This window comes from Mauremys reevesii, linkage group 19 (genome assembly GCF_016161935.1).
Source record: "Mauremys reevesii isolate NIE-2019 linkage group 19, ASM1616193v1, whole genome shotgun sequence".
Taxonomy (NCBI): domain Eukaryota; kingdom Metazoa; phylum Chordata; order Testudines; family Geoemydidae; genus Mauremys; species Mauremys reevesii.
The window spans coordinates 7,055,469-7,069,851 of NC_052641.1; the positions used below are offsets into that span (position 1 = coordinate 7,055,469).

A 14,383-nucleotide genomic window follows, 5' to 3' on the forward strand; every position below is an offset into this window, starting at 1 on the left:
CCTGCTTTGGAGAAAGAGATGGTGAAGCCTCTGTTAAAGAAAACACTTGAGCAGGTTGTTTGGTAACTACACGTCTATGTAACTATTGTGATCACTCTGCCCTCCACTGAAATGCAGCCAGCTCTGGGTAATGCGGCAGCCACTATAAAGGTGCCAGCAACATTGAACGAAGCTTTAGGGACAGGAAGGGAAGAAGAATATCATATGCAGTTATCCACATGTGAATTAGCTGAGGACACTGGGGTTAACACCCCTCCCTCTTGCAGTGTTTTGGGTGTTTTTCTTAAAGATCTGCTCTAGGAGTTATTTTGGGGCAGTTCTATGGCCTGGCTATATAGGATGTCAAACTAGATGATCACAAGGATCCCTTAGGTCTTGGGCTCTATGAAAGAGGAGTCACTGGGTGTTCGGCCATTTGCAGTGAGTCCCCCTGTTTTACGTCTCAGCTGAAAGATAGCACCTCCTGCAGTTCCCTGCACTGTATGTTGAAAGGAAGAGAGCAGCTTGGTGAATGCAGGCAGAGAACGAAAGGCAAGGGATTGTTCTCTTGTTACACGTTTCCCTGCCCATACGTCTGACATGCCCTCGGTTTTGGGTGACCTCAAAGCAGGGTCGCTCTGTCTGCCCTCCTCTTTCTGACCCTTTGCTTCTGTACGCACCAGAGCCCCCCTTCACTCTGTGTTTCTGCCCCCTCTTGCAGGTGGATGTGTTCTCATTTGGCATAGTCCTGTGTGAAATACTGGGCAGAATCCCCGCTGACCCGGAAGTGCTTCCCAGGACGCAGGTAGTTATTACTCCAGCTCAGGTCTGAGCGGTGGGTTCTGCATGCTCTGAAGTTAACGGATTGGGTGCCTGTGGATTCTTAGCTACACACACACACAACACACACACACACTCTCTCTCTCTCTCTCTCTCACCTGGTTAAAAGGTTGTGTTGTGGTGGTTTTTATTTTTACATGTTGTTTAGTTGCCACCTACATTTTTGGTGGGAAAATCATCAGCTTTGATCAAATGTAATCAGTTTTTCTGAAGCGCCATTTTGGTCCCCCATGTTTTCACCTCAGACCTCTCTTCCAGACAGTCCGTTTTGAATTGACATTTGAGCTTTTAAGTCGAACAGTCAATTCAAAGCACAAATAGTGATTCCATATCGATGTTTTGAACTGGAACGTTGTGGCGTTTTGTGTGGAAAGGGTGAAATACTGTTTCGATTTAAAAACGGTGCGTCGTTGGTTTGTTTCAACGTTGCCGAGTCAGAAATGCTCACTCGGTCCACAAAGTTCTTTCCTGTTTCAATGGCTTTGTCCAAACGCACGTGGCGATGTTGGAACTTGCCCTGGGGTGGAAATGCCCTCTCCATCTGTGTGCACACGAGGAAGGGAATTCTATGTCAGAGGCTCCAGAAAGTGGTGCTTCAAAGGCAGAAGCTACGGACACAGAAACATTGAGATGCTGCAAAGCGCTGAGCTCCTGCTGAAAGCCTGGCTCTCACGTTGACCGTGAATGCTCATCACCTCCCAGAATGGAGCCCACTGACTGGCTGCTACTTACGCATCTCCAGCTCAGGTGCTGACATGGTGGCCCCTATCACCATGGTACCTAAGCACCGCATAATCCTGAATGTATTTGTCCTCACCCCTGCACCCCGTGCCATAGGGCGGTGCCGTCATCCCCATTTACGGATAGGGAGCTAAGGCCCCCAGAGTTTAAGGGCCAGATTTTTAAAGGTAGGTAGGCATCTAGTGGCATTTTCAAAGTGCCTGCTTGGGAATTAGGCACCTAAAGGAGCATTTAAAACCCCCACTAGGAGCCTGTCCGGAGAGTGAAGTGAAAATCTGGCCCAAGCGATACAGGAAGTTTGGGGCAGAGCAAGGATTTGAACTTGGGTCACCAGAGTTCTCATCTAGTGTCCTAACCACTGGACCATGTTTCCTTGTAAGTTCTGAAACCATTTCAAATCATTTACGCCAGAGGAACAGCATTGCCTAAGGGTGAGCGCGCATGGCTGGCAACTGGGAGTCTGAGTCTTTTCCTGGCTCTGCTGCTTATTAGTCAATTGATGGTTTTTCTAAAGTGCCAGTTACTTTGATACGTCCGTGTGCTTAACCGTTAGTGTAATGGCTATGACCGAGGGGTTGTGAATTGTACTCCGTGGATCAGTGCTTTGAGATCCCCGCATGAGAGGCACGAAGGAAGAGCATAGGGGTTGGTTTGCAACCCGACTCTTCCATACCATGTCTCCTGCTTCTCACTGAGGTCCACACGTCCACCGATGGGGTCGAGCTTCAGGGACTGGGAAGTACCTTTAGAGGGAGGGTAAAACATCCGTCAGGTTCCGTCTCCATGGCCAGCCACCTGGAAAGAGCCATATCCTGAGCCCTGCAATTGTTCTGAGGTGTCACAATCCCATCCCTCGGCGCAAAGCGCTTTCCCACAGCCCACGCCCCACCCAGTCAGACCATCCCCTCCGCCTCACCTGCCATTGACCCAGAATCTCGTCGTCTGTCTTCTCCACCAGGATTACGGCCTGGACGTTGCAGCTTTCCAAGGAATGATCAGCGAATGTCCCAAGCGGGTTTTGGACCTAGCCGCAAGTTGCTGTCGGGTAGGTTTCTCCCTCTGTTTCCTTTCTCTCTCTCCCACTTTTCCCATCTCACTTGCTGTGTGTGAGAACTCGAACTGCACTTCAACCCCAGTGAGGACAGCCATACACCTTCCTCACAGCTCTCTGCCCCTTGAGTGACTCAGGGACCTGGTAGCGGGGGCAGGACACTGAGCCTGTGTGTGACAACGGCAGAGTAATGAGGGAAGCTGGCAACACAGGGGCCGATTTTGTATCCGGGGCGTCATTGCCAATCTTACCCGCTGCACCACAAAGGGTTCAAGGAGTTGCACTGGCAGTAATGGAGGAAAGTGCATGGATTTTCCCATGAATCGCTCCAAAAATCCCCTCCCCTTCTCTGTGCAGTGACTTGGTCCCACAGCAAAAAAAAGGTTAGATGGCTGCTGGCGTACGCAGATGTCTGGTATACGAATGGCAGGGATGCAGATGGAGAGACAGGACCTAGAACATGCCCTCTGCCTGCATTGCTGCCTTTAAAAGTTTGTTCTCCGGGACCCACCAGTCACACCACAGCATCTTTTGCTTTTTCATTTTCCTTTAACTTCTGTTTTTTAAAATAAAACGTCACAGAAATAGCAAAGATGCCTCACTATGCTGGCTGCAGGCTGGAAATGAGGCAAAAACTCACCACGTTACTCACAAGAAGGAAGAAACAAAGGCAGTTTCTCACCCAGGCAGATAGCAGAGAGGTCCTGTGACTATATTCCAACTAATTACTTTGAAACTCAAAGGCAGCAAATTAAAAGAAGCTGCAGCAACAATCCTCATGATGTGTCATTAGTTTATTCCAGAATCAAAATGGTGAATCAGAGGTGGGTAGCTGGCTTCAATTCACGTGTCTTCAGCTCCTGCATCTCTAAGGCTGACACGAGGAGAAGTGGATGGTGGGGATGATTCAGGCGGCTTGCAGAGAGCTGGTCTGTGTCATACAAGGTGGAGGACCTTCCCGCCGGCCTCGTGCTGCACAGTGCTTCAAAGGGAAAAGTCCTTGACGATGCAAAACACCTGCCGTGGCCAGGCCTGCTCAGGATAAGATGTGGCAGGAGGGATTCAGGGGGAGCTTATCAAAGGCACAAAGGGTGGCTAGACACTCGACTCCCACTGGAAGGCAGTGGGAACTGGGCGCTTGCCTGCTTTGTGGCTTTGAAAACCTCCCCCTAAAATCCCCTGGCCCAGCACATTTTGGGCTGGATTCTGATCCGGATCCTCAAAGGTACTAGGCACCTAACTCCCATCCATTTCAATGAGAATTAGGTGCCTAAATATCTGTGAGGATCTGGGCTTCTGTCCTAGATACACGCCTGGGCTGAATCTTCTCCGTGCAGAGGAGAGGCAGCTTGCATGTCCCCCGCTCAGGTGCCTCTAGGGCCCGGTTCAGCCACTCAGCCCTGGTGAGCGCAGTGCTGTGGGCAGCTTCACTGGCATCTCTCCTGCCATGGCAGGGGCACAGCGTCACCAGCATGCAGGACCTCTCCTGGCCTCGGACTGGGAACATCCCCTGTCCCAGGGCTCTGCCAGTTCTGCAGCTCCAATGCCTGATGGTCCCTTTGCAGCTCCTGTGCACTGGGTTAGTGGTGCAAAGAGCTGCAGTGTGGGGTTGAGTTTCCCTGAGAGAGCCAGTCTCCCCTCGCGCTGGAGTAACACCAAGTGCAGGAGAGAGGAGAACCAGGAGAGTCTTAAGTCTCAATGTCCTTGACGTTGTTAGATCCCTGTGCAAATGCCGTGCCAAGGTCAGCTGTAACCAGGGGCTTGATCCTCCATAGAGCAGGTGCGACACATTGTGCAAACAAATTCAAGGCAAAATGGATGAGCAGGTGGGCTTGGTCCTGTGTTAACGTGATACAGCTGCTAAGAAGTTAGACTAGGGGCAAAGAGGGGACAGCATAGCTGGGAGGGAGGGTCGTGGTGATGTCCACATCTCAGACACCCTCCCACCTTACTCCTTTTGGACCCTGCTGCCTTGCGAATAAGGGAGCAGAGGGTCTCGGGACTTCCCAGCACTCAGCGTCCAGGGCTGGGCCTAGCGCCCATCCTTACTTGTGCCCACAAGTGGCTTCCACACACCCTCACCCTGGAGCACAGCGCCCCTGTGCTCTGCTGCATGCACCATGGGAGGACTTGCAGGGTCGAGACCCCAGTCAGGTCTGCAGCTTTGATGTCCCACTAGCCTAGCTTGCAGCCCTTGGGGGAGTCACAGCCCTATTTTCCCCATTTCCCCTCCCAGCAGGAAATTCCCTTCAGCCTCTCGTTCCTCCTCCCCCCCTTCAGGTGGAAGCATTCAAGAGGCCCTCTTTCTCCGAGCTGCTGGATGAACTGGAAGACGTAGCAGAGAGTTTGGAAGCTCTAAAGGACAATCAGCTGTCCGGATGATTGCCCAGGCTCCTCTGAACCCTGATGGCGTCAGCCTCAAACTGTAAATTACTCGTACATCAGAAAAGGCGAGAGGAGAAAGAGAGCGAGGGTGAAAGACTAAAGTAATGCCCTGGTATTTATTTAATCGTGTTCTCATTCTCACATAGAACGTGTGGCTTGAAAAATACAAAGGGGGAATTTCCAAGGGATTTTTTCTAGCTGAGGTTTTTAACAGAAATAATTCTGACGCTGAGCAGTCTTTGCTTGGTTGGTTTTTTGTTTGTTTTTTTTAAAAGAGGAAGATACTAATTTCTGATGTAAATACAGACGGCGAGAGATTCTGGAGGGGACGCTGGATAATTGACTCTCAGCTGGGGATGCTCTCTGAAGCCCAGGGTAGAAGTGTGGCTTTCCCCCTCCTCTTCCCCATGGTCCTTCCTGTGTCTCAGCCCTCCAGTCTTCATTGGAGCCATCGCTGGAGGCTGTGGATTTGGCATTGTGTAAAGGGGAAGGGGCGACATGGCAGATTGTGAGCCAGTAAAGTCGCCTTACAGTACCTAGCCTTAAAACCGTCCTCCAGTAGCCTTGGGAGGAGAATGCGTTCTGTAATGTCTCTGGTCATGTGACCTTCCTAGAAACTGACCCGCGTCCAAGCACCCGTGCTGTGCTCAGAGCATTTGGGGGTTTCGTGTAGACAGAGGGTGATGGTTTGGGAATCCTGATTGGCTGCTGAGGAAGTTAAACTTGCCTGTTTGTGGAACATTCCACCGAGACAGGGGTATTTGCTTTAACAAATATAAACTAATGAACCAATATATACCTTTGGGAAAGCTGCATCAGGGATGCTTGCTGTGTCACAGCCGTGTCCGTGCCAGCAGAGGGGCTTGCCGTGTCACAGGCGTGTCCGTGCCAGCAGAGGGGCTTGCTGTGTCACAGGCGAGTCTGTGCCAGCAGAGGGGCTTGCTGTGTCACAGGCGAGTCTGTGCCAGCAGAGGGGCTTGCTGTGTCACAGACATGCTCGTACCATCAGGGGGGCTTGCCATGTTATAGGCGTGCCCGTACCAACAGAGGGGTGCTCACCATGTTACAGGCGTGTCCGTACCATCAGAGGATCTTTGTCTGGTACAGGAGTGCCCTAGCTTTCTTACAGAAGGTGCTAGACTGTCGGGGTTTATTCCCATGGCTCTCACATACCCAAGACTCCTGTGACGGGGTCGCCCACTGAACAAATACATCCCAGCAAGCTCTGAGGCAGGTCTGTTGGGGGGCTGCTAGTCACTGGTGAGGGGGCCATGAGGTGACCCAGTCACAGGTGGCAGCCCCGGATTGGCAAGCAGGCAGGATAATGCCGACCACCTCCGCCCAGGGGAGATCCCTGTGAGTTACTGGCTCTGTTCGCGTCTCGATGCCCTTGTCGTGGTGTCGTGATGCGCACACGGGGCACTGGGGCGTGCGCTCCGTGATGCAGGCAGTCAGGACAGGGTTTCAGCTGGGTGTATTGGGGTTCGCAGCTCTGGCCTTCGCTGATTTGGGATCCGCCTCAGGTCCCCTTCTGCTGCATCCCCAGCTGCCCTCTCCGGGGGCAGATGCAGACACACAGCGCTCCCCGACAGGCAGGTTCAGACCCTGGTACTGTAATACTCACCTTATGATTCTGCTTTACCCTATTAAAGACAAACCACTCCCTGAAAGGAAACCCTAGCTTATCAGTGCAGAGCCTAAGCAAGTGTCCTGAACCTTGCGAATGGGATCCCATCGTCCGGTCCATGCAGGCCCAGCCCTCTGGGGTCTTTCACCTCTGCGAAGCATCCTCCCGTAGCGGTTTCTGAACTAACGTTGCCAGGCAGATGTGTTGTATGGGGGCCTGGCCGTGCCAGCGCGATGCTGGAGACAGAGGCGGGCTTTGCAGAGCTGCAGGACAAGAGCCGTCTTTGTTGGGCCCCCTTGACTTGTTAGTCGGGATGGGGAAGCTTTGGTCAGAGGAGTTGGGCCACAGCAGTACAGCTTGTTCCACCCGAAGCAAAGGAGGAATTTGCACAGGCCCAAGTCCTGAGGCATTGTGGGGATGCGCGAGCATCTGATTTATGGGCTCAGGAGGAGAAATGAAGAATGTGCCAATCATCTACCCCCTGTACAAAGCCATCTCCTCGTGTGTGGGTGTTTGTGTGCGACGACACTGACCCACCTCACAGGGTGTTGTGTACGTGAATCAAAGGGCTAACGTGCTTTGCGGACGCTAAGGTCTAAGTGTTATGTTTTCGTCTGGGATGGGATCCAGCAGGAGGAGGTTAAATGCAGTTAGGGAAATAGTTGGAGGAGTTGGGGTGGGCTGAGATGGGAGGGATTCCAAATTAGGGGCAGGAGGGGGAAGGGTTAATTAGCAGAAACCCTTTTCTAGAGTAAACAAACAAACAAACAAAAAAAAGGCAAGTGATAAATCCAGCATCTGACTGGATCTGGGCTGCTCCTAACACATGGGAGGGTCTTGTATGCCAGTGATTTCTCAGCAGCAGGGCCAGCTCCACCACGGGTGTAAAGTGGTGTACTTCCATCCAATTGCATGGAGTTACGCCACTTTACTCTGGCCGAAGCGCCTGCCCCTACAGTGTGAGCTCTTTGGGGCAGGGCCTTTCTGTGCAGTACGGCTGAACACAAGGGGGCATCAGCCCCGCATGGAGCCCTCAGGCGCTGCCCTCGTACAAATGAAGAAGCACAAGTGGGGAAATTCACACAGTGCGGTGATGCGCTGTAACCTGACGCCCGGCCGTTTCTTACTGTCTGTTTCCCACTGTAAATGTCCCGCTGGGTGTTTTCAGCTGCTCCTGGGCTCTGGCAGCGCCCTGCAGGCTGTAACAAGGCAGCACCTCGAATGCAGAGACTTCAAATGCCGGCGGATTCTGTGTCCTGTGAAATACAAACAGCTGTGTGGGGAAAGGGCACTGACATCTGTGCAAGTGAACGTCTGCGGGAACAAGGGGCAGCGTTGTAATGGTTTTGCATTCTCGCAAGTACTGTAAGGATTTGGAAGTCTGCAAGAAATATACTCAATGCAGCAAAGATGCACCATACAGCGAGAGATTTACTAGTTCGTACATGTTTCTGGATGATTATTTGTTGCTCTATTTTCCTCTGTATCGCTGCTGATGAGTTTATACACAAGGGACTTCTTGCTTAAGAGTTACAATATGCTCAGCAAATATGGATTTCTGTGCAGCAGGCTCCGAGGAGCAGAGTCTTAAGGAGCAGCGGGGTGAGATTCCCTAATTCTTCTGCCTGGGAGGGAGACCGTGGCTCTTTGATTCGCTTCCCAATTTGGAGTCTCTGTACCAGCTGAGTGGAAGTTACAGGAGCTTGTGTGTTACTGCCTGGCAGTACAAACAGCATTGATATGCACTGTGTATCTTCAGTGTGAGCCAAGCATCGCCAGCGTCACAGCAAAGTGCAGGGTAGTAGAAGGCAAATCGCTAGGTTTGCATTGAACTATTAAAAGGTGATGCATGGTGAGAAAGGAGGAGACCTGCTGAGGAATCCCCCTGCCCTCTTCAAAGCAGCCAGGCTGTACAATCAGCTGGTGGGGGGCAGGGGATGTGCCTCTTAATCTCTTGAGAGCCAAGTATGGTGACACTGTGGAGCAAGACCCACAGCCCAATCCAACGTCCATGTGTAACTCTCCTTGGCTTCAGCAGGAGCTGGGCTGGACCCTGTAGGAGGGACATCAGGGTATGTCATAACATAGAGGGCTCTGAATGATGTAGGGCTTGATCCAAAGTCCACTGAAGTCACTGGATCAGAGTCCCATGGAGCATAGGCCTGGAAGGGACCTCCTGGGTCATTGCGTCCTGTCCCCTGCTTTGCAGGCCGCACCCACTGTATCATCCCCTTCGTGAACTTACCCAGCTCCAGCTCAAACCAGTTCAGTTGTTTGCCCCACACTGCTTCTGTTGGGAGGCTGCGCCACCGCCTCGCTCCTCTGCTGGGCAGAAGCCTTCTTCTGATCTCCAGCCTAAATACGCTCCTGGATGGTCACCCCCGTTTGTTCTTGTGCCAAAATTGTCCTGGAGCTTCGGTAGCTCTTCTCCCTCCCTGGGATTCCCCCCACTTCCCTCCCCATGTATTTATTGGCTTCAGTGGGCTTTGGTTCAGGCCCTCAATTGCTTTAATAACATTAGCAGAGATCTTCCCCTTTGCCTCCTCTCCACAGCATCTGGAGTCCCAGCTGCGCGAGCTCTGTTGCAAATACTGAACAACAGTAACAGTAAGAGGGATCCAATTTGGCATGGAAGGCAGGCACATGTGGGTCTAAACCGAGGTCGGTCCTTGGTAATTGGGAGTGCTGCAGGGCATGGGTACAGGCCTGCTTCTGAAGGTACAGGTTGCAATTTTCAAAGGCCCTTGTGGGATTCGGTGCCCAAGTTCCATTAAATTCTGGACTGGGTGGAGTTTGGAGGCCTGCTCCATAGATTGGACAGATCTAGAGCAGAGGGGGATGTGGGTTGCTTTGTATTATTTGGCTTGGCTGCATGGGCAGTGCTAGGGCTGAGTGGTCTCTGCAGGATTCTCACACCTGTAACCTCGTCTCCTGGAACAACCTCCTTAGTGCATGAAGAATGATCCTCTAGCAGTAGGTGTGTCCCACCCAAGGCGGTCTGCTCCTTCAGTCCTTCCAAGTGCCCACTTTCCATGTGACTGGCTCCTCGGTGGGGAGCTGGAACAGAGGTGAGCTCGCTCTCCACTTATTTGCTGCAACCCAACCCATCCCAGCAACCCCTCACCCAATGCAGTGAAGACCAGAGCAGGGAATAGAAGTGAAAGGGGCGGATCTGTTACTGCAGAGTCAGGAGCACAAGGCCTGACCACAGTGAAAGTTACAAAGTAGAACATAATTGCAAAGTGAATGGAAACTTTGTTGAAGGTCTAATAAAGTATTGTTGACTCCTTTTAATTGTATTGTTCTGAACAGTAGCATCGTTCCATGGATGCCTGGGAAGGAAGCACATTAGTTGAGGGATACGTTTCGTACACACTGAGGCTGTACAAAGCAGAGGTGTCATTGGGAGGGTTAACCAGACGGATGCGTAGTTCAGTACAAGGCTAGCCCTGGCTGTGGCTGGGAGCTGATCATGGCACTCAGCCAGTTCTGGAGAGCCGAATGAGGGAGAAGTTGATGCCAACCAGGTCCTTTCTAGACATCGAGGGTGAAATTGTGGCTCCACTGAAGTCAGTGGGAGTTTTGCCATTGCCTTCAACAGAGCCAGGATTTCTCTCCGGATGTTTAAAGAGTTAAAGCTAGAGATGAGCCAAAGCAAACCCCTGTTTCTGAGCACCCCGGGGAATTTCCACCCCAGATGTGAAGAGCGTTGCTGGGATCTGTCTGTAGGAAACTGGCTTTGATGCCCCATCCTGCTCTTTGGGAACGTCCAGCTCGGAGCCCGGCCTCTGAAATCAGGGAGTCACGATGCTGGGGGATCTGGGTAGCTCTGCTGTTGTCCTCCAGGTTGCATTACTCACCTCCCAGTCACAGGCTCAGCACATCTGTTCCTTAGCAGGAGCCTGCTCCTCCAGCTCCCTTTCTCTCTACTCTGGCAGACTCTCCGCTCCACAGCAGCGGGCGAGGGCACAGACCATGGTGCATGTACGGTATCCAACAGGACAGTGTGTTTCTGTCACATGATGTCTTTTTAAAAAATGCCACTTTGGAATAAAGTCCAGTGCTTCTTTCCCACACAATCCAAGGCTCCTGTGTGTGTGTTGTTCTCCTGGGTTGATTGAGTAGTGTCACAGAAAGTCTGCGTGTTTCCACTCTATCAGTTATGGCATCTAAACAGATGGTTCATGCTCTGTTCATCTGTGTAATTGATGCTATAAATCTGTAGTTAAATTGCACTTGCAAAACAGCTTTAACTGTGAGGTGGCCAGATCTTCCGCTGTTCATCCTTCTGTAACGGGGCCAGCCAATCTGCACTAAATCAGACCCTTCGCTTTAGTTTAGGAGACAGACGATCAAGAAAACAACACATGCGACATGCCAAGAAAATCAAATCGACACTTCCATCCTGGCAACCCGGGCTGATCCAAACGGACCCAGCGACAGTAAAATGATTTTCCTTCCCGATCACATTTATATTTTATGCTTTCTGACTCATACATGGCAAACAGCAGCATTAATTGCTTTTTCAGATGCAGCCCACTCACAAGAACACCCTGTAAAGGCAGAGGGAGGATGTGTTTTGTTTTGCAAAAAGCTTATGGACTAACAGGCTTCTGGCTCCAGCCAGAACTGAAGTGGAGTGGAAGTATAGCAGCCCCCTGGACCAACTTCTCCAGTCCCCCCTTCCCCTCCCCCCACCAGTGAGAACTATCATTTGTGCTGAGTGGAGAAGACCACGATTTTAAAGCACCTGATTCTCATTTACCACTCGTGGAGTAAGGTGAAGTAGTAGTGAAAGGAGTTTACACCCTGCCAGAGCTGTGTAAAGGAGCCCTAGTGTAAATGAGGCCCTAAAAAGTGGAAGCCTAAAATTAGGTTCTTAAATCCATATTTAGCCACCTAAGTGCAGGAAAGGAGGAACCAAGTGAAGAAAAGCCCTTGGATGTTTCTGCAGCCATTTTCTAAATGCAAATGATCACATGACGATCACACATCTGGGTCTATCTCACTTGATTGTTTCCCTGCCATTGCAGTGGCCTCGGGTGTTGGTGCATCTTGGCCCTTTCTGATCTCTGCCTGTGGCACGTATTGGTCTGTTTAGTCTACGTATCAAATCATATTTCTGGTGGGCTGTAATCAGGGCTTAAATTCTCATAGACTATTTCCTGGGGCTTCAGCCCCGCGGGAGGCCCTGGTTCTGCCCTGCAGGTTTGAAAATATTTACCAGAGCTCTGCTCCAGACAGCTCCAGCCTGGCCGTAATACTTTGGTCTAATTTCAGTGGTTAGCTTTGATGTGCAAGTACTGGGTGTGGTTGGTGGCCTGCAATAGACACGAGGTCAGACTAGATGGTGGGGTCCCTTTGTGACCCTTTTCAAAACCACCAAGAACCTGGTAGCTCCCATCAGGCTCTTGTTTTGTAAAAATCTTGGCCTAAACCTTTAGCTCTGAATGCTGGTCCTGTTCAAGTCATTGACTTCCAGAGAGGCCCAGCATCTGGCCCTGGTATGGAAAGTCATGCAGGCCAGGAATGCTCAGTGTTCGAGTGAGTGAAACCTTCTTGAGTTAACACTAGACAGGGATTTGCTACATCACTAGAGTAACCCACTCACCGTCCTGTAGCTGGAAAGCTGGGGAGATGTTCCCCATGGGTCTGGATGTGCTACGTGCCTGATGCACCCAGGATGTGGGTCTGACAGCCCTCAGCTGGAGAGCGTTGTCGCTTCAGATCGAGCTGTAACAGACTCACCCTCTGTGGGTGGGGCATGTAACATACACTGAACAGGGGGCTACACACTTCTGCACCTAGGAAGCTTATTCCAAGCATCTGAGGCTCACGGGAGTCTGAATCCCAGCCCAGCCCGTTTATGTGATGGCTGCTATCTTGGCCAGAACCAAGGACCTCTAGAGTTACAGGGATAGGTCTCTACAGCTTGATCTAAAGAGCCAGGCTCTGTCACTGGGGCTGTAGCAGACCCATATCCTTCATTGACCAGGCACAGAGGCGACGCAAACACACGCTGACCAGTGGGTCACACCAGCCAGCGTTTTCCAGTGGCCTGTTTTGGGGGCCGGGAGAGGATTGTGATCAGCTCACAGCTTCCCGGTGGTGGAAGCAGCAATTGTCAAAGCACAGCGGGAATGCCCATGCGAGCCTGCAACTCTGGGACTCAGCTTCAGGGAGCCGTCAGAGGCGTTCTTCCCTCCTGGTGTCTCCCACAGCCTAATTGCTCATCATTTGCATTCAGAGCGAGGCTGCAGATGCTTCAAGGGGTTTTTCTCCTCTTGCTTGCTTCTCTCCAGCACCTTAACAAGGAAGGAGGGGGTTTCAACATACTGCGGGCGCTGGAGAGGAGCGGGAGGCAGGGCCTGCGGTGCTAATTGAGGAAATGGCTGGGATTACTTATTTATTGTGCTTTTCCCAGGAGAGCTATGGCAGGAGGGAAGGGGGTGAAATTGATCCAAGGTGGGGACAAAGCCACATGCTGGTCCCCAGAGAGCTAGAATTACCAGCTGATGGGTAATTATGGGACACGCGTCTGTTGAAGGGGATGTGGTACAGGTGAAGGAGCCCGCGGGGGCAACCTTGGCTTGCGATGCTCCCTGTCTGGAGCGGAGGATTCCACGCCACAGGGTTAAGCGCTGCTTCGTGTTTATGGGTGTGCTGCAGGCAGGCTGACAAGGGAAGGGGACTTGCCTGTGCCCTAGCAATTAACCCCCAGCGGATCCTAATTGGGTGGCTTAATTAGCAGGAGTGACCCCAGCTGTGAAAGGGGCAGGGAGGGCTACATAGAGAGGAGAACTGGGGGGGAGGTTCCCTTCTCTCTGGGAAGGGTCTAGTGAATTCAGGCTGAAGAGGGCCCAAGGGCGTAGTTAATCTCGGTCGTGGGCCCTTGAAAAGGGTCAAGGCACAGGGGGGCTTCCCTGGGGCCCCCAGGCCCTGCAGAATCAGGTTCCCAAGTACCGGTGGGGTATTACTTGTAGTGCATAGGAGTCCTAGACACGACAAACACAGAACAAAAAGATGGTCCCTACCCTAAAGCATTTACCATCTGAGTTTAAAACCAGAGATCAGTGGAGACAAGGGGGAGCACAACGAAATAATGAGACCACCGTGGTCAGCGATATGACCAGCCATCTCAGCCCGACACCACAAAACTGGTCCACATAATTCTTATTGGGGAATAATAATAAATAATTGCCTAGGTTCTATACACGTATATAATGAAATTGCAGCCCCTGCGATCTAAGTATATGCCAAGAGATGGATCCAGCCGACAGAGTGGGTGAGCATGAGGTAACAATAGGACAGTTATGATTAGCTTAGTAAGCAGCAGCCAGACACCTGAAAAATCGCTGCTCTCCTTGCAGGATCCCAGTGTATGTGAATCAAGTCATGTTATCTTAGTAGAGACGTCTAATATTAATCATATGAGCGTCAATGGAGCTTCACCCAGTTTGCACCAGTGTCAGATCTGGCCCCATATCTTTGCTACTTTCCAGTGAATTCAGAAAGGCACCACCCCTGTGTTCAGTATGATTTACCCAAGGCCTGATCCTGCCCTGCCGGAGAAAAGGGGAATTTTGCTAATGCATTGAATGAGATTGGGACTGGAAGCCAACAGCAGAAAGCCCAAATGTCACTGAAGGAGACGCAGTGACATCTGATGGCCAAGTGTGATAATTACAGTTCTGAGGTCCCATATAGTGGGAGGGGGGTAGCTCAGGGCAGAGGTGGGTTTTCCAGCACGGTTACCTTTT

The 14,383-nt window shown here is 51.5% G+C and overlaps 1 protein-coding gene across 10 annotated transcripts in view; it reads left to right on the forward strand.

The window, feature by feature from the left end:
* The window catches only part of LOC120386917 (dual specificity testis-specific protein kinase 1-like), a 60,960-nt gene extending 51,043 nt beyond the window's left edge, over positions 1-9,917 (forward strand). For all 10 annotated transcript variants that reach the window (XM_039506952.1, XM_039506953.1, XM_039506958.1 and 7 more), the window contains 3 exons: positions 701-784; positions 2,519-2,605; positions 4,892-9,917. In XM_039506952.1, coding sequence (XP_039362886.1) covers positions 701-784; positions 2,519-2,605; positions 4,892-4,993 — 273 coding nt within the window. In that variant the 3' untranslated portion in view covers positions 4,994-9,917. The remainder of the gene's footprint in view (positions 1-700; positions 785-2,518; positions 2,606-4,891) is intronic.
* Positions 9,918-14,383: the final 4,466 nt, after the last annotated feature.